At 35.1% G+C, this 21338-nt stretch overlaps 1 protein-coding gene across 1 annotated transcript in view; it reads right to left on the bottom strand.

The window, feature by feature from the left end:
- LOC130442505 (uncharacterized) overlaps nucleotides 1-21338 on the bottom strand; it is a 90011-nt gene that overhangs the window by 2291 nt on the left and 66382 nt on the right. The window contains exon 2 of the mRNA XM_056776669.1: nucleotides 3596-3804. Coding sequence (XP_056632647.1) covers nucleotides 3596-3804 — 209 coding nt within the window. The remainder of the gene's footprint in view (nucleotides 1-3595; nucleotides 3805-21338) is intronic.

Genomic DNA, 21338 nt, shown 5'->3' on the forward strand with positions numbered 1-21338 from the left:
TCTGTTCGCGATTTCTAATGCAATTTTCCCTCTCGGTATTAGCTTTAGTAGCTATCGATTGTTGACCTTGAAGTTTAGATTTTAAAGATGACATAATATCGATTCTTATTTTTCCAGAGTAACAATCGAATTTTGACTTATGATTCGTATCATACTGTCTCTGCAAATTAAACTTCTTACAAACAGCAACTGTTCGATTATAAATCAAACACAAACACAAACCTTTCTATGAAAAAATATGTAATTTCCCATTTAGACTAAAAAACTCTGCATTCGCCTTTACATTTTTGTGACATTATGCCAAAATCGTAACAATTATCTATGGAACTCGACACAACAATTATGGATATAGCACGCGCACGACGCAAACAAATGCACAATACCTTCACAATCACTAATTCGCAGTACAATTAAAATCCTTCTCTAATCGCTTCGATTACTCGACTCAACTGACTCACGTCGCGCCGACGCACTCGTTTTATATAGTTAAGGAAGATTCTAGTTTAGTCTCGAAACGCGTGGAAGATTCTAGCTATATAATAGGATGTTTCCGCCTGCTGATAAGATATGGCGATACTGTCTTTACCTCTCGCTTGTCTAGACACGCGGTGCCCATGAAATTACTTATAAACATCCGTAGACTTGAGAGTACAGTATTTAAAACATCCGTAGAGGAATCGAATGAAGTCTAAAAATACGAGTCTTCTTTCTGTGACACATTGCGATCGCGGGCCATATTGATACGGTCCAGGGGCCGGAAGCGGCCCGCGGGCCGTATCTTTGACATGACTGTTGTAAGAAGTTAACTATACCTAGATATTTCTCCTATAGAATCTCATAAATTCGCTGTCCATTATATACCTCAGCATAAATAGCTTAAGCATCATGAATGATTTCGAAGTACTCTATGCCTTCATAATACTATCAGGTAAACAACAAGAAAGGGGGATGATTAAAAGAAATTAAAACAATTGTACTTTCCACAGACTTAAAGACTAGACAATTATGACAACCATTACTTATGAGACACCTGGTGAATCGTATAACATAGCACTCAAGATATCCCAACAATGAAACAGTTTTTATGGAGAAGTCACGAAGCAAGAAAGCTTTATTAAAAAAACTAAGGGTTGTTTTTGATCTTTCTTTGAATAATTACCTGAAGGTTGGACTATTCAGCCAAAAATATACTAATCAGATTCAGAAGCCTCAACATAATATAACAGATCTAGATTAAACGTATCGTCAAGTGGTTATAAGCCCAGAACAAAATTTACAAAGAATTCAATGGCGACCTGATCCAAACCATGACATTACAGAATATAAATTATAAATTTATTATAATCAAATATATGAAATGTAATTCTATAAAAAAAAATCGTTTGTGTTTCTCCTCGAATTCTTCTAGTTGTCCTTGGGCATTATGGTGACGCGTTTAGTACGAATGGCACACAGGTTAGTGTCTCCAAGTAGCCTCTCTAGCTTGTTGCCATAACTGCTGAATCTTGCGCAATTGCACGAACTAATCGTTGAAATGGCAATTTACTGATAAATAATTCGGTACTTTTTTGATAACGTCTTCAAGAGCAACAGTACCTGACCTATAACGACTATAACAGCGGCCTTCGTTGCTAATTGTTTACGAGGAGCTTTTCCTCCAGTTGATGTTTCAATTTTGATCGTTGTTGAATTGATAATTTGTGTTTTCGTTGAAATGACATACCGTTTAAATCCTTTTATAACTAAAAACTCCTATAAAATAAAAATGCTGTCCCAATCAAAGGAATTACCAGTGTCAACAATTCCACGTAAGTAGATTCATCCATCCGTAAATAATTTCTATAATCATCTAGATGCAGCCAATAAATGGCCGTGACTCAATGAACACCTTTTCTTGAGGTATTCCTTGCACCAAAATCTGCGGTTCCTTTTAGTTTCAGTGTGTGTGTGCCCTTGTCGATGTTTCAACCAAATTGTAGGATTTTGTCGAACGACGCTGCAGTACCGTGAGTGGCCAGCTTTAGACTGTACGGTTTCCTTCAAAACGCACAAACAAATTATTTTTCTCTAATTACATATTCGAAAGCTCAAAGTTTATCTTTCGAACAAGATAAATGGAAATTGGTTATCCTTTAATGTCAATGAAAAAGCATCTTATATCTACTTTGTCTTCAGTTATGCAACACAGAATCTTCCTACTCACGACATATCTAACATGCCGAGATAAAAGGCTATGCAAGGACAACCGATTCATCGTTGCCTTTAAGAGGAGTTGATTATAGCGCAGTCACCAATTCTGTTTTAACTTTATACTAATCAAAATTAGGGTGAAGAATAATAGCAAATACCTGTGAGTGGATTACCAAATTATTTTGTGATTATTGGATGACAATACAATAAAGAGAGCGGGTGGTTCTATTAAAAAAAAAATAAAGAAATTTGATATGTATAAAGTTAAACTTTGAACACTTTTTATACACACCCTGTATAAAATGAAAAATTTTTCAACATGGATTCAAATACGTCTGATCTTGCTAAAAACAACCGAACAGAAACCATTTTCATATCTTTAAGGGTATATACGTAAAAAAATAATTTATAAGGGTGTGCAACGGTCAAATTTTTTACAAAAAAATTAATAACTCAAAAAGTATACATTTTTCGAAAAAATTCTTTAGACAAAAGTTTACTAAAATTTTACGTAGATTTTAAAAATGTATTAATATACAGTGTGTTCTATTTAAAATAACAAAGTTACAGATCGTATCCGAAAACCCAAACGTAGAAATTTTGAAAGTATTTTGACGTATATACAGATAGTTTTAACTCGAGGTGAGACATCCTGTAATAAGGCAATGCTAAACCAGATGGTGAAAGAATAAGATCGAAGAACGTGGTGGTATTGATCTTCTGCCACATCCAGCATTTAATCCGAACCTTGCACCGTCTGGTTGCTATTTATTCAGATCCACGGCGAAATTCTTAAATATATTGAAAATGTAGTGCGACATTCTATTGGATCTGGGTCCAAAGAATGGTTTTATCGTTGAACGTTGGATCAGAATCACAAAATGCTTACAGTTGTGCTTTACCCCAAACTACCACGATCATTAGCTAACTTATATCAACCTTCCGTCTCACGAATCGAAAATTCGAATGTGTTGACGGCAAAACCGATTTGATTACCAGTAATTTAGTTGTGATAGTCAACCAGGGACGTCAGATTTTTTTATGAGTATATTTCAAAAACATTTACAAGCCCGTTTTGCGGACCTGATCTAAAATACCGGCACATATCTTTGCTTTTAAAATTGTGGCGAATGCGCCTAAACGAAATGACCCTTAATAAAGTGGGTAGAACGTATCGGATGGTTTACACATTTGGTATGTTATTTTGTTCATTAGATAAGTTACTCAAGTTATTTTACAAGGATAGAATGGTAGGAAGAGACCCTGTAATTATGTAAAAAAATCAACATGGATAATTTATGAAATATCAGTGAGTGGTTATTATGAAAAAAAAATATACACATATTATATAAATTGTTTCTATACTTATTTATCGTTTTGAACGAAAGATTCTTGTTAAACTCACCTGTAGGGTCAAGACCTTATTTTGCCCCTTACATAGTGAGAGACTGTTAGGAAGCGGACCAGCCTGAAGACTTAAGTGTCGTAACGGTAATCTTAGAGATGAAGATCCAGTTTGAGAACATGATGAAGATACCAAGAGCTGACCACATCTTACTGATACTTTACGTGGCCACCAGTTGCTGTCGTTACCAATTTTAAGAAGTAGATCACCTGTAAGAAACGAAACAGATCATTTACGTAGATTTTTTTTCTTAGATAAAATCGCATTTTTTAGTACATAATTTGATATCAAAGAAGTGCGGTGCTATAATTTATAACTGTAAGAAAGTTTTACGCAAATATTTTCGGTTCAAGATCCTCCCGGTTTTATCTAAAAACGGTTAACCGTAATTCCAAATTGTTGTTCTAGAATATTACCTTCATGTACGCAGATCGGTTCACAGATACAACAAGCAGGTTCTTCTTGTAAATACAGAGAATTTCCACTACAAATTTGGTTCTGAATTACGATCCACGTTAATATTAAATCCATATGATTTTTAATAAGACTCTCCCCGGTATCCTAGACCGACTGCGCCTATTGAAGCATCGCTTTTTAACAAAAGAATACTATTGAAGCTAGCGCTTGACTTGATGAATATTAATCCGGCTTTGCCGTAGGAAAATCAACCATTCAGACTTGGTTTCATAAGTTTAAACGAGCCCCGACGACGATGCAAGCCAAAGAGGCTGTCACTGTTGAAAACGTCAACAAGTCTACCAAATAATTAAGGATAATCTTGAAGCTGATTGAGTTTGTTGCGACACTCCAGGTTTCAAATGAATTTATCGAGAATGAATATGTGAAAGCTCTGCTAAAAGTGATTTCATCAATCGGCAGTCACCTGAATGCACTGCACGTTATGAACGCGTGAGAAGACGCAAAAGTCGACTAGCAAGGTCATGGCATCAGTTTTCGGGATGCGCATGGTATAATATTCATAGATTAACTTAAAAAGGAAAAAAACCATAAACAGCGACAATTATGTAGCGTTATTGGAGAGTTTGAAGGGGTAATCGCGGATAAACGGTTCAGTTTGAAAATGATAACAAAATTGCACAGATTGGGCTCAGTATCCACCATATTTTCTAGACCTGACCTCCACTGACTTCTTCCTATTGTAACAATGTTCGATGAACAGAATTTTCCCTCGAGAGTGAAACCTACTTTGAGGCTAAAGACAAATCGTACTATATTGGCCGTTATAATCGTTGTTGTATTGTCCTAAATAAAAAAAAAGATTTTTTTCTATATTAACCTACGAATTTTTTGTCCACTTGTTATGTGACCCCAGTTTTTAAAAAGGTTCGTTGAATTAAATGCTATTAATTGACATTTGTGTTCACTTTGACGTGTTTTTTTCATCTTAGTTTAATGAAAAATTTGGAAGATGTAATTTTCCTCAATTTTTCATTACAAAAAAGGTGTTATAAAAGTTAAAAAGGTATTATAAATAAACGTACGTCGTTCAAGAGGTAATACGTGCAGTACGAGTTCATGAAGACTTATTGGTGACGATGACATCCTAGATAGATGGTAGGAGTTACTTTTGAGACAAACCTCGTACGTAGTAAATAATTCATAATCAATATTAAAATTTCTGTGTCCACAACATACAATACTTGTAAATTCTTTTATTCCTTTTCTCGATGTAAACGTCGGTATTTCTATATATTATTTACAAGAGATCTAATAGCATGAAACATTTAAAAACAGATGTGTTTTCATTTATTGTTAAATCAATGTCATATTTTACCCGTACATCAAAATAACAATAAAGTTTTTTTTAACCCTAATTCGATGTTTTGAACGGGAAAGAATTTTTAAAACGGTGAGTGTAAAAAGGTGCCGGTTTTTTTTTTAAAAAAAACCTGCTACCATAAAAAATGTTGAAAGGATGGTGTATTAACATATATCCAGGTGTTAATGATGAATGATGATACTAATTTTTCATAAAATCTCAGGTAGAATCGCCCTTTTGTACCCTTTAAAAGGTCGTAAACAGAAATATACATTTGTTAAGAGAGAATTCGGAAATTATGTAAATATTTTCGATTATATTGAATAATCATTGTGATTTTTTATTAATAATTTATTATATTTATAAAAATTGAAAGTTTTCAAAACTAATTAATATACGAGGTATCATGAGAAAATTTGAATTCAATTAGGAACGAAGATCTCCTTTGAAGTAGTCGAAAATGTGTAAAAGCGAACGAACGAACCTACTGGATCGTTTGCGAATCTACAGGGTTTTCCAATAGGAACTTGACAATTTTGCATTTAGTTTGTGAACGCACCTTTTCACTTAACATCGAACTGTCACTGTCAGTTTATTCAGTAGACATAACCTTTTCATAATGGTGAAGTACACGAACGAACAACGTCTGCAAATCTTAAAAATTTACTACAGAAATTCAGATTCGGTGGCTGCTTCTTTAAGAGCGTTAACTCCGATTTTCGTTCGTAATTCTCGACCTAGTAGACAGGCAGTAACAAGTTTAGTGAAAAAGATTGAGTCGTTGATCGAAGTGTCGAAAATATCGCTGTCGTTGAAACGTCCGTAGCAAATGATCTAAATCAGTCAATTCCACGGCGTTCTTAAGAGTTGGGCATCGCCAAAACCACTTTATGGCGAATTTTGCGTAAGGATCTTACTTTACACCCATAAAAGATCAGGCTCACTCAAGAATTCAACGTACGCTCTCCGATTGGGCTCTGGAAAAGATCATCTTCAGTGACGAAGCTCATTTCTGGTTCAATGGGTTTGTCAATAAACAAAATATTCGGCATTGGACGGGTGAAAATCCACATGTGCTTGATGTAAAACCACTTCATCCACTGTTTGGTGCGGTTTGAGTGCTAGTGGCATCATAGGGCCATATTTTTTCGTCGACGATAGTGGTCGCCACGTTACTGTGATTGGTGATCGTTATCGCGCCGTGATTATTGATTATTTTTGGACCTAATTGGAATATATGGACTTGGACAGCATGTGGTTTCAATAGGACGGCGCCACGTGCCACACAGCACACGTTACAATCGATTTATTGAAGAACAAGTTTGATGAGCGTGTTATCTCGTGTAATAAACCAGTCGATTGGGCGCTGCTTTCGTACGACTTAACACCTCTGGATTTTTTTCTTCAGGGCTACGTCACGTCATTGATCTATGCTAATAAAAGCTCAAAGCCAGCATTGAACACGAAATGGCAGCCGTTTCGGCCGAAATACGTGGCCGAGTCATGGAAAATTGGGTCCGACGAATTAACCGCTGCAAACGTGCCCCCAGTGGCCAAACATGGCGGAATTTGAGGCATGCCCAGAAAATATTTTAACTATTTAAAGATATATTTTAACTGTTCGGTTAAGATGGTCGTGTTTATGATGCCGATGATCATATACATTTGAATCTACAACCTGTGTTTTCTCAACAATATTTTTTTGTCTCAAATTTAAAGCCTAAATAGAGCAATGATTATTTTAAATACTATATGGTTTTTGATTACGTTTTGTGTCGCGGGTGCAAGTTATTTCTCTCCGTCACTGAGAAATTGATAGTAATTAAAAAAACAACTTTTTTTATTTACTCGTTTACCAGAAATGGTCGTTATACCGTATTTTTTTTTACAGTTATTTCAATAAAAATATAATACTCTGAACGTAAAGATAGATAAAAAAGTCACTACAAATCTTGCTCCCTTTAATTTCGGGTATCAAGGACAAAACCAAACCAAAGTTGTAAATTATACAACCCGTAGAAAGTTACTTATAAAAGTCACGTACATACAAGTCTATAAAGTTAAAAATAAAGATGCAGTTATTCAGAGGTATACAATAGTTTCATTGAGTAATATAGGTTTGTTCCAGTAGTATGCTCTAATCATATTTCGAACTTTAGTGTACTACGCACAATTGGATTAAATCTATTACGAACATGTACCCAATAATTGCTGCTTGATTACCACCTCCAACACGGGTAAGGAAAAGAAGTAAATCGTCAATTCAGTTTCATCTCCACTAAAGACTAAATACTTCTCCATTTTAAAAATATTTTAAACTCTGATACGATATACGTTGACATGCACGAAGTCATAATATGTTCCAGCATTTATTCAGAACATTTTTGCCAGTCTTGAACTAGTACTGAAAAAGTTTAATGTAGGAAACACCAAAGTGGACTAACTTTAATATATTTTCCGAGCTTTCGAATACTTATGTATTCATTGTCTGGGGAATAACTAATTTAGATTTTTGGGTGGTTTTGAATTGTATTAGTTATTGTAAATTTTTTTTCAATTCGTAGGATTCAAAATTCAATGTTCAAAGTGACGCGATTTCAAACGTTTACAATTTCCGGGACGTCTGGCGTTTGCGATGACCATAAATAAATCGCAAGGCCAGTCGTTGGAAGTTTGCAGAATCAACTTGGAGTTTCCTTGTTTCGCGCACGAACAATTATAATGATCGTGTTTGCGAGTCGGAAAACTGTCAAAAATAGTTTATCAGAAAACTTTAAATTAATGAACAGACTTTATCATGACTGTGTGTGTCTGTTAATATCAAATGGAAACCTTATAAATAGCAAGTATTTCAAGAAAACTCTGTTTTGTAACTAAGTAACATCATGTGTACTTAATCGAAAATAATAATAAAACTTCATTCATACCGAGCTTTTTTATTATTTGTTTTTATAAAAAAAGGATTCCTTTTGTTTGTTTTTATTTTATTTTATACAGGTCTTTTAGTAATACGAAGTATGTCAGGTCAACTATTACTTCAATAAATATTATTACTTATTTGTAACATTTTGTCGTATCTAAAGTACCAAGTTTTAACTTAAAATTCTACGTACTATAAAATGGTGTGAACACTGAAAATAAAATGTATTCATTATAAATATAATAATATTGAATGTATGAGGCATATTCTTGACGTATAACATAAAAGACTCATTCTTCAAGTAAAGCTAGTTTTAAATAGATACCAGACAAAACGTGCTTCACAAAAAGCGACTCGAAGTGTTTCGAAAAGTAGGTAAATCACCTGTCAACGAGTTTAATAAATGGTGAAGCTATTACAACAATGGTAATTAAAACAATCCTGTTGAAATTATTAGAAAATGAATAATTGAGATTTAACGATCTTAACAGTATATTAAAAACTGTTTATTTTGAAGAAAAATTGAATAGGTAGCCACATGACGTGGATTTAGTTCTTGTATAAAGAAAATTGGAATTCTTCTTGTGGGATTAACCCGATCATGATCTAAATGTTCGGAAAGTAACCCAGATCACGTTCATTATTGTTCGGAAAGTGATCGAGTTTATCGGGTCGTAATCATATGATAGTATCGATTGAATTGTTGAAATACATTATTTTACGCAGGGAAAATTTCAATCATGTACTATTTGATACTTTTGTATGCCTTTGATTCAGCAAAATCCTTAATTATATCGTCGTTAGAAATGTTTATTAGGTCTGACTATTAGGCATACTAGAGGTAAAGCATTTAGCTTTTCTTGACCCTTTTTTGGGTTTGGATAAATGTTTTTTAAATTCTACTGCCGCAGAAACAAATATTTTATTAATGATCTAGAACACTCGGGTACATTTATTCCAGGTAACTAGCTTTTTCTATTACAGCCGATGTTAACAACTAAATTGATGATGACGGGCGTGTTTCATTTGTCTATGGTTTTTTGAATTTTCAAAGTTATTTATTCCCTGTCTATCATTAATTTTTATGAGCAGCGTTTCTGAGATTTGAGGTATTTATACTTTTCAGCATTTCAGCAAACAAACAAATAAAAATCAGATGTTCTTATAGATAATGTTTTAAATTTGAAATTTCCACTGAAAATTGGTGGAGGTTTGGAAACTGTGATCGAAATCTGGTTCTGGGTGAGAATCCACAATCAGCTGATGGATGATTTACCTGATCGTAGTTTCCGAAAATTCCTCAAATGTTACTTTTCTTTAATATTGTTATTTAACTGTGATTTTTCACTACAAGTTCACAGCCAACATTGGAGTTAGAGTCTAGTAAGTATAAAAACATTTTTTTAAGAAACGAACCTTGTACATTTTATGAGTTTTGTACATTACTTTAGCATAATTCTGTGTATTTACAAGAAGCAACAAATCAAATTTTAGCAACTCACCACTAAAGACTTTTATAATTGAGACAGTTGATTATAGTACAGACACGAATGTAGTGGTGCCATATTGAATTCTTCGTCGACTAGACAGATTGTAACGATTCTTTTTTACAAAAAAATCTCTTTGTTAAAACACGCACAAACAGCCCTTTTATTGACCGGATGTTACGGAAAAGAATTTCAACATGAGTATTTAAATTTATGACATAGTTGAAACAAAAAATGTCACTTTCAGAGATTCCATTGATAAGTGAGATGTATTGTAAATTGGTTTCTTGTTGTAGACCTTTATCTGTATTATTGAAATTCAATAAGATTTTGAAAATACTGACAACGAACGTGATAAATATACAAGGTTAGACTATTAAATAACGAGACTGACGCTGCAAAATGATAACCGAAGATACATGGAAGTTACCCTGGACTAATGACTCATATTCAAGCAGTCAACTAGAAGAAAGTACGAAGAAGGCAAGACTCATCGGAAGACTATCCAAGTTGGTGCTGAAGACCATCATGCTGTATGGGGATACAGTATCATAAATTACTCAAAGACGCCCCACGCTCAGCAAAATGCCATCTTAAGGAAAGCAGTGAATGCCCATTTGGTGTAATAGGACGCAGTAGATGTACCAGTAGACCCAGCTAGGAAAGTGCTGAGGATTCTTCCTAATTGAGGAAGCTCACGGATTACCCCAAAGAAAACTAAGTCAGATATTCAAAATTGAAGTAGAAGAAAGTTGATCCACTCTTCTAGATGCTGATAAATCTTTGGAATTGGAAAAAGAACGAGTAGCAAAGAGAAGTGCTGAGGATTCTTCCTAATTGAGGAAGCTCACGGATAACCCCAAAGAAAACTACTTCAGATATTCAAAATTGAAGAAGAAGAAAGTTGATCCATTCTTCTAGATACTGATAAACCTTTGGAATTAGAAAAAGAACGAGTAGCAAAGAGGAAGTGCTGAGGATTCTTCCTAATTGAGGAAGCTCAAAGATTACCCCAAAGAAAACTACGTCAGATATTCAAAATTGAAGAAGAAGAAAGTTGATCCACTCTTCCAGATGCTGATAAATCTTTGGAATTAGAAAAAGAACGAGTAGCAAAGAGAAGTGCTGAGGATTCTTCCTAATTGAGGAAGCTCACGGATAACCCCAAAGAAAACTACTTCAGATAATCAAAATTGAAGTAGAAGAAAGTTGATCCACTCTTCTAGATGCTGATAAATCTTTGGAATTAGAAAAAGAACGAGTAGCAAAGAGAAGTGCTGAGGATTCTTCCTAATTGAGGAAGCTCAAGGATTGCCCCAAAGAAAACTACGTCAGATATTCAAAATTGAAGTAGAAGAAAGTTGATCCACTCTTCTAGATGCTGATAAATCTTTGGAATTAGAAAAAGAACGAGTAGCAAAGAGAAGTGCTGAGGATTCTTCCTAATTGAGGAAGCTCAAAGATTACCCCAAAGAAAACTATGTCAGATATTCAAAATTGAAGAAGAAGAAAGTTGATCCACTCTTCCAGATGCTGATAAATCTTTGGAATTAGAAAAAGAACGAGTAGGAAAGAGAAGTGCTGAGGATTCTTCCTAATTGAGGAAGCTCACGGATTACCCCAAAGAAAACTACGTCAGATATTCAAAATTGAAGTAGAAGAAAGTTGATCCACTCTTCTAGATGCTGACAAACCTTTGGAATTAGAAAAAGAACGAGTAGCAAAGAGGAAGTGCTGAGGATTCTTCCTAATTGAGGAAGCTCAAAGATTACCCCAAAGAAAACTACGTCAGATATTCAAAATTGAAGAAGAAGAAAGTTGATCCACTCTTCCAGATGCTGATAAATCTTTGGAATTGGAAAAAGAACGAGTAGCAAAGAGAAGTGCTGAGGATTCTTCCTAATTGAGGAAGCTCACGGATTACCCCAAAGAAAACTACTTCAGATATTCAAAATTGAAGAAGAAGAAAGTTGATCCATTCTTCTAGATACTGATAAACCTTTGGAATTAGAAAAAGAACGAGTAGCAAAGAGGAAGTGCTGAGGATTCTTCCTAATTGAGGAAGCTCAAAGATTACCCCAAAGAAAACTACGTCAGATATTCAAAATTGAAGAAGAAGAAAGTTGATCCACTCTTCCAGATGCTGATAAATCTTTGGAATTAGAAAAAGAACGAGTAGCAAAGAGAAGTGCTGAGGATTCTTCCTAATTGAGGAAGCTCACGGATAACCCCAAAGAAAACTACTTCAGATAATCAAAATTGAAGTAGAAGAAAGTTGATCCACTCTTCTAGATGCTGATAAATCTTTGGAATTAGAAAAAGAACGAGTAGCAAAGAGAAGTGCTGAGGATTCTTCCTAATTGAGGAAGCTCAAGGATTGCCCCAAAGAAAACTACGTCAGATATTCAAAATTGAAGTAGAAGAAAGTTGATCCACTCTTCTAGATGCTGATAAATCTTTGGAATTAGAAAAAGAACGAGTAGCAAAGAGAAGTGCTGAGGATTCTTCCTAATTGAGGAAGCTCAAAGATTACCCCAAAGAAAACTATGTCAGATATTCAAAATTGAAGAAGAAGAAAGTTGATCCACTCTTCCAGATGCTGATAAATCTTTGGAATTAGAAAAAGAACGAGTAGGAAAGAGAAGTGCTGAGGATTCTTCCTAATTGAGGAAGCTCACGGATAACCCCAAAGAAAACTACGTCAGATATTCAAAATTGAAGTAGAAGAAAGTTGATCCACTCTTCTAGATGCTGACAAACCTTTGGAATTAGAAAAAGAACGAGTAGCAAAGAGGAAGTGCTGAGGATTCTTCCTAATTGAGGAAGCTCAAAGATTACCCCAAAGAAAACTACGTCAGATATTCAAAATTGAAGAAGAAGAAAGTTGATCCACTCTTCCAGATGCTGATAAATCTTTGGAATTGGAAAAAGAACGAGTAGCAAAGAGAAGTGCTGAGGATTCTTCCTAATTGAGGAAGCTCACGGATTACCCCAAAGAAAACTACGTCAGATATTCAAAATTGAAGAAGAAGAAAGTTGATCCACTCTTCCAGATGCTGATAAATCTTTGGAATTAAAAAAAGAACGAGTAGCAAAGAGAAGTGCTGAGGATTCTTCCTAATTGAGGAAGCTCACGGATTACTCCAAAGAAAACTACTTCAGATATTCAAAATTGAAGAAGAAGAAAGTTGATCCACTCTTCTAGATGCTGATAAATCTTTGGAATTAGAAAAAGAACGAGTAGGAAAGAGAAGTGCTGAGGATTCTTCCTAATTGAGGAAGCTCACGGATTACCCCAAAGAAAACTACGTCAGATATTCAAAATTGAAGAAGAAGAAAGTTGATCCACTCTTCCAGATGCTGATAAATCTTTGGAATTAAAAAAAGAACGAGTAGCAAAGAGAAGTGCTGAGGATTCTTCCTAATTGAGGAAGCTCACGGATTACCCCAAAGAAAACTACGTCAGATATTCAAAATTGAAGTAGAAGAAAGTTGATCCACTCTTCTAGATGCTGATAAATCTTTGGAATTAGAAAAAGAACGAGTAGCAAAGAGGAAGTGCTGAGGATTCTTCCTAATTGAGGAAGCTCACGGATTACCCCAAAGAAAACTACGTCAGATATTCAAAATTGAAGTAGAAGAAAGTTGATCCACTCTTCCAGATGCTGATAAATCTTTGGAATTAGAAAAAGAACGAGTAGCAAAGAGAAGTGCTGAGGATTCTTCCTAATTGAGGAAGCTCACGGATAACCCCAAAGAAAACTACTTCAGATATTCAAAATTGAAGTAGAAGAAAGTTGATCCACTCTTCCAGATGCTGATAAATCTTTGGAATTAGAAAAAGAACGAGTAGCAAAGAGAAGTGCTGAGGATTCTTCCTAATTGAGGAAGCTCACGGATAACCCCAAAGAAAACTACTTCAGATATTCAAAATTGAAGTAGAAGAAAGTTGATCCACTCTTCTAGATGCTGATAAATCTTTGGAATTAGAAAAAGAACGAGTAGCAAAGAGAAGTGCTGAGGATTCTTCCTAATTGAGGAAGCTCAAAGATTACCCCAAAGAAAACTACTTCAGATATTCAAAATTGAAGTAGAAGAAAGTTGATCCACTCTTCCAGATGCTGATAAATCTTTGGAATTAGAAAAAGAACGAGTAGCAAAGAGAAGTGCTGAGGATTCTTCCTAATTGAGGAAGCTCACGGATAACCCCAAAGAAAACTACTTCAGATATTCAAAATTGAAGTAGAAGAAAGTTGATCCACTCTTCTAGATGCTGATAAATCTTTGGAATTAGAAAAAGAACGAGTAGCAAAGAGAAGTGCTGAGGATTCTTCCTAATTGAGGAAGCTCACGGATTACCCCAAAGAAAACTACGTCAGATATTCAAAATTGAAGTAGAAGAAAGTTGATCCACTCTTCCAGATGCTGATAAATCTTTGGAATTAGAAAAAGAACGAGTAGCAAAGAGAAGTGCTGAGGATTCTTCCTAATTGAGGAAGCTCACGGATAACCCCAAAGAAAACTACTTCAGATATTCAAAATTGAAGTAGAAGAAAGTTGATCCACTCTTCCAGATGCTGATAAATCTTTGGAATTAGAAAAAGAACGAGTAGCAAAGAGAAGTGCTGAGGATTCTTCCTAATTGAGGAAGCTCACGGATAACCCCAAAGAAAACTACTTCAGATATTCAAAATTGAAGTAGAAGAAAGTTGATCCACTCTTCTAGATGCTGATAAATCTTTGGAATTAGAAAAAGAACGAGTAGCAAAGAGAAGTGCTGAGGATTCTTCCTAATTGAGGAAGCTCAAAGATTACCCCAAAGAAAACTACTTCAGATATTCAAAATTGAAGTAGAAGAAAGTTGATCCACTCTTCCAGATGCTGATAAATCTTTGGAATTAGAAAAAGAACGAGTAGCAAAGAGAAGTGCTGAGGATTCTTCCTAATTGAGGAAGCTCAAGGATTGCCCCAAAGAAAACTACGTCAGATATTCAAAATTGAAGTAGAAGAAAGTTGATCCACTCTTCTAGATGCTGATAAATCTTTGGAATTAGAAAAAGAACGAGTAGCAAAGAGAAGTGCTGAGGATTCTTCCTAATTGAGGAAGCTCAAAGATTACCCCAAAGAAAACTACGTCAGATATTCAAAATTGAAGTAGAAGAAAGTTGATCCACTCTTCCAGATGCTGATAAATCTTTGGAATTAGAAAAAGAACGAGTAGGAAAGAGAAGTGCTGAGGATTCTTCCTAATTGAGGAAGCTCACGGATTACCCCAAAGAAAACTACGTCAGATATTCAAAATTGAAGTAGAAGAAAGTTGATCCACTCTTCCAGATGCTGATAAATCTTTGGAATTAGAAAAAGAACGAGTAGCAAAGAGAAGTGCTGAGGATTCTTCCTAATTGAGGAAGCTCAAGGATTGCCCCAAAGAAAACTACGTCAGATATTCAAAATTGAAGTAGAAGAAAGTTGATCCACTCTTCTAGATGCTGATAAATCTTTGGAATTAGAAAAAGAACGAGTAGCAAAGAGAAGTGCTGAGGATTCTTCCTAATTGAGGAAGCTCAAGGATTGCCCCAAAGAAAACTACTTCAGATATTCAAAATTGAAGTAGAAGAAAGTTGATCCACTCTTCTAGATGCTGATAAATCTTTGGAATTAGAAAAAGAACGAGTAGCAAAGAGAAGTGCTGAGGATTCTTCCTAATTGAGGAAGCTCAAGGATTGCCCCAAAGAAAACTACGTCAGATATTCAAAATTGAAGTAGAAGAAAGTTGATCCACTCTTCTAGATGCTGATAAATCTTTGGAATTAGAAAAAGAACGAGTAGCAAAGAGAAGTGCTGAGGATTCTTCCTAATTGAGGAAGCTCAAAGATTACCCCAAAGAAAACTACGTCAGATATTCAAAATTGAAGTAGAAGAAAGTTGATCCACTCTTCCAGATGCTGATAAATCTTTGGAATTAGAAAAAGAACGAGTAGGAAAGAGAAGTGCTGAGGATTCTTCCTAATTGAGGAAGCTCACGGATTACCCCAAAGAAAACTACGTCAGATATTCAAAATTGAAGTAGAAGAAAGTTGATCCACTCTTCCAGATGCTGATAAATCTTTGGAATTAGAAAAAGAACGAGTAGCAAAGAGAAGTGCTGAGGATTCTTCCTAATTGAGGAAGCTCACGGATTACCCCAAAGAAAACTACGTCAGATATTCAAAATTGAAGTAGAAGAAAGTTGATCCACTCTTCCAGATGCTGATAAATCTTTGGAATTAGAAAAAGAACGAGTAGCAAAGAGAAGTGCTGAGGATTCTTCCTAATTGAGGAAGCTCAAGGATTGCCCCAAAGAAAACTACGTCAGATATTCAAAATTGAAGTAGAAGAAAGTTGATCCACTCTTCTAGATGCTGATAAATCTTTGGAATTAGAAAAAGAACGAGTAGCAAAGAGAAGTGCTGAGGATTCTTCCTAATTGAGGAAGCTCAAGGATTGCCCCAAAGAAAACTACTTCAGATATTCAAAATTGAAGTAGAAGAAAGTTGATCCACTCTTCTAGATGCTGATAAATCTTTGGAATTAGAAAAAGAACGAGTAGCAAAGAGAAGTGCTGAGGATTCTTCCTAATTGAGGAAGCTCAAGGATTGCCCCAAAGAAAACTACGTCAGATATTCAAAATTGAAGTAGAAGAAAGTTGATCCACTCTTCTAGATGCTGATAAATCTTTGGAATTAGAAAAAGAACGAGTAGCAAAGAGAAGTGCTGAGGATTCTTCCTAATTGAGGAAGCTCAAAGATTACCCCAAAGAAAACTACGTCAGATATTCAAAATTGAAGTAGAAGAAAGTTGATCCACTCTTCCAGATGCTGATAAATCTTTGGAATTAGAAAAAGAACGAGTAGGAAAGAGAAGTGCTGAGGATTCTTCCTAATTGAGGAAGCTCACGGATTACCCCAAAGAAAACTACGTCAGATATTCAAAATTGAAGTAGAAGAAAGTTGATCCACTCTTCCAGATGCTGATAAATCTTTGGAATTAGAAAAAGAACGAGTAGCAAAGAGAAGTGCTGAGGATTCTTCCTAATTGAGGAAGCTCACGGATAACCCCAAAGAAAACTACTTCAGATATTCAAAATTGAAGTAGAAGAAAGTTGATCCACTCTTCTAGATGCTGATAAATCTTTGGAATTAGAAAAAGAACGAGTAGCAAAGAGAAGTGCTGAGGATTCTTCCTAATTGAGGAAGCTCACGGATTACCCCAAAGAAAACTAAGTCAGATATTCAAAATTAAAGAAGAAGAAAGTTGATCCACTCTTCTAGATGCCGATAAACCTTTGGAATTGGAAAAAGAACGAGTAGCAAAGAGAAGTGCTGAGGATTCTTCCTAATTGAGGAAGCTCACGGATAACCCCAAAGAAAACTACTTCAGATATTCAAAATTGAAGTAGAAGAAAGTTGATCCACTCTTCTAGATGCTGATAAATCTTTGGAATTAGAAAAAGAACGAGTAGCAAAGAGAAGTGCTGAGGATTCTTCCTAATTGAGGAAGCTCAAGGATTGCCCCAAAGAAAACTACGTCAGATATTCAAAATTGAAGTAGAAGAAAGTTGATCCACTCTTCTAGATGCTGATAAATCTTTGGAATTAGAAAAAGAACGAGTAGCAAAGAGAAGTGCTGAGGATTCTTCCTAATTGAGGAAGCTCACGGATTACCCCAAAGAAAACTACGTCAGGTAATTAAGATGGAAGAAAAAGTAAAAAGAAAGAAGTGTGACCACCTATTAGAGATCATGTCAATCGAGGATTAAATGAATTCATTCTTGAAGTTGAAGAAGTTGATAAACCCTTGGAGATGGAAAGAGAACGAGTAGCAGAGAAAGATTTTCATAAATTTAATTTTTGCATGAAATTTAGGACAGCTTTGACTGGTTTTTATAGCATCATAAGCATTTTTACTTTATCAGCTGAAAGTTTATTACTAGGAATTGAAATTATTGATTTGTGAAGCACTCACATGGATTTTAAAGAATCAGCAAATATTGTTTATCTGCTCCTACTGCCGGAATAATAAAGAGAGAGGTATGAATCAATACTTCAAAGAATGGTGCCAAAGACAGCTACTGCAGTTTCAGAAACCATGCTTTTATTTGACACTAGATGAATATAGTTTTTTTTTAAGTAAACAAGGGATGAATTATTAATATCCAAGGGTGGTACGTTGATTTAAATTCTCTCGTCAAAGGCAATTGATGTGTTTTTGATAACTGTTACTTACGTCCTTCAAATAGTGCCAAAATGTACACAAGGAACGATCTTGGAAAAGGAAATTTGGTTGGTGCTACAGTCCTTTCTGTTCTGTCATAATCGCGTTCCAGATCTGTTTCTGATCTGATTCCCTTAGACCTTTTAAGACCTATTAAGCATAAAGTTAGGTTAGGTAGCAGCTCTTTCTTTGATATTCATAAAGTGTGAAAAAGTATGATTGTTTTAGGCCGAACTGAAAGCGCTACTATTATTTCAAATACCCATGAATTAACAGCATATTATATCATAAAGATCGCAAACAAAGCGATTGCAATGTCAAATGAACCTCAATAAAACAGTTTCCGTCAATATCGGATCGTTGCTGAAAGTTTTCGAAAAAACTTGACTTAATAAACATTTTTCTAAAAAGCGGTGCTACGAAAGAGGCTTCCGCGGAGTTTAATTCCTTCAATATTTAAAATGTGGGATATTTTCTCATGATAGTATGTTACTCACTCTGTATATATGCTTAATTTTGCATAATAAGCATCGTAATATGAGACTTTGCGACCGTAGCATTGTCGATGATCTTCCACAATAACTTCATTATTATTGTTATTGCTAAGAATTGAATGCGCAAGCAAAAGTTTCTTGTATATCTGATACACCGACTCATTACAACGACGCGGTGAATCATCAACATCATCATCATCATCGTCGTGGCCATTTTAGTTCTACAATTAGAATTCGTGGACGTTTGGGTGTTCATTGCATGTCTGTGAATAATTAGTTGAGGAATGTTTATGTGGTCGGTATAAATGACCCACGAATAATAATCTACGGGGTTCATTTTGGTATTTTATGGGTTATTATTATTTTCATTACGTTCTCTGGTAGAGGTAAAATAGAGGAAAAATGTTATTTATTATATATTTTGACGCGTATATCTCATTCGGGATTGTCAATTTGTCGAAAGTTGTCAGTAAATTGACAGTAATCACGTGTAAATGATAGCAGAGGCATAATTAGTAATGGAAACTTAGAAGACGAGGTAAGAGGACTAGTAGCTAGAGCAAATAAGGTCTTGAGATGTCTGCGGAACGTAGTATGACGAAACAAACACTAAAGACAAGAAATAAAAACATTAAGTTACATAACGTAAATCAGACAAAATATGAAACATCGAAAACGAAACAACTCTTTGAGACTACAGAAATGAAAATTCTCAGGCGGAAAAACACTACTAGACCGAGAAAGAAGACGATTTTACGACATAGATAACATTGAGGAATTGGTATAATAACGATATAATAACAAGGAATGAATCTCCAATTGGAGCACGAAGTAGAAGTCGACGACGAAAGCGGTGAATTGACTATCTAGAGAAAGGATGGTGAAACTTTTTTCTTCGCATGCCAATTTTTGCTAACGAAATATATGGCGGGCCAAGTTGAGGCATTACATTATTTACTAAAATAAAAATATTGCCATAATTTTTCTGAAATACTAATTTGTGGATCTGGTCTTTGTGGGAACATGTGACATGTGGAACTGTTTTTGTTTCTGCATGACTTTATCGTAAGCCGGCTCCATTTGAGATGCTGAATTGTTAACAATGGAAAAAGGAAGTCATCCGAAAGCCTATTACGAAGACAATTTTTTCATTATTGAAAACGTTTGTTCGCACAAACAGCTTGTACCAAACGTAGCCATTATTTTTTGGGCGTAGGCAATTATATTTGGGTATTGTGTCCGAGATAAAGACTTATAAAGTTCCAATTTGCTGGTGTTCAAAAATAGTTGCCTCAAATGGGTAGTGCGTTCGACGACAGTCGGACTGTACTTTGTTTTTGTTTGATGGTCGCGGGCCGGAGATGGCCCGCAGGCCGTAGTTTCCCCATTGATCTAGACCAACGACGAAGAAGGATATCGAAGAAGGAACTGGCGTTAGATCTATTATCGAAGAAAGAAGAGAAAAACGAGGAGAATGTATTTTACTGTTTTCTACAATTGAAAATTACAACTATTTTTGAAATTCGACTTCTATTTCATTTTTCGTCAACGACGAATAAAGTAAGGAGCCCTGGGTTTTTTTAACTAAATACAACACTGTATATATGGTTAAGGCCTCGGAAAATTTAAAAAAATTCGCACCACGAAAAAATTTTTGGAAATAATTTAAGTGAAAATTTATTTTGGACGCCTTCTAATGATTATTGATGTAAATGTTCTAAAAAGTTTTGAATTGAATTTTCATTTCTAACCACAATAACCATAACTTCCATATTTTACAATTTGGAGGAAACTTTTCATAAATGTGGTCAATGAGTACGATGTAAATGAAATTTTAGAAAAAGGTTGCTGTCCACATTGTTGTATATTTTTGTTATGACTTCTGAAGAGAAAGTAATGTTGGTTAATTGTGACTTAAGTTCCTCCAGCTATTAACTATTGGAAATTAAGTTTGGCAAAAAAATAATCATCATTTCAACTAAGCTGATATGGCGTTTATATTAATAAAACATAATCAAAGGCCATTCAATACAATTCGTTATCAAAGTCCATGATGATAAATTCTTTTCAATAGAAATTCCACGAGAGATAACAACACTGCTAATGTTCATTTAGAATTTTATAAATAATAAATACATTGATATATTTTTAGATTTATACGTTAAATTACGAAGACAGAGGCGAACAAAAATTATTTTCAAATCAGTTATATCAATTAGTTAAAAATTAGAATGAAAAATTGGGAAAAGTAACTGTAGACCTTGTACGAGTGAAACGTGAAAACAGAAAAAATGTCTTCTGAGATATACTATATTTTCACCAAATAAGTCACCAGTGTTACCATCCGTCCGGTTTTCCCCGGTTTTATCCCAGTTTAAGCGTTCGGGCGGAGTTTCACTTGTAAGCTGGGCTTAAAAAAAGTCGTACCCGCATGCTGTATTTTTATTACACTGACCATGTTTGAAATTTCCGGGTTCTTGGCTCCAAAATTCGAGGATTTCACGTTAACAAGTTAACAACCCTAAGCCCGACGGACCTACTAGAACCTACCAAAACGCCTATGTTACCAACGGTCCTCGATCGCTCGTTATGAACGTCATAGCAATCGTTGCTATCGCTATTAAGCTGTGTTTACATGCTTGGCAAGCCTTCACAAATATGTAAACGGAATGTTTGGCTTGGTTTAGGTGAGCTCGTCGACGATCCGGGGTACTGTTGGTTTTAAAACACATATAAAAAGAGGCTTGTGGTAAGCGCTTGCGATTTATTCATTAAGCGGACGAAGCGCTTGGCGGTAATGACCGAATTC

This window comes from Diorhabda sublineata, chromosome 4, assembly GCF_026230105.1.
Source record: "Diorhabda sublineata isolate icDioSubl1.1 chromosome 4, icDioSubl1.1, whole genome shotgun sequence".
Classification (NCBI taxonomy): domain Eukaryota; kingdom Metazoa; phylum Arthropoda; class Insecta; order Coleoptera; family Chrysomelidae; genus Diorhabda; species Diorhabda sublineata.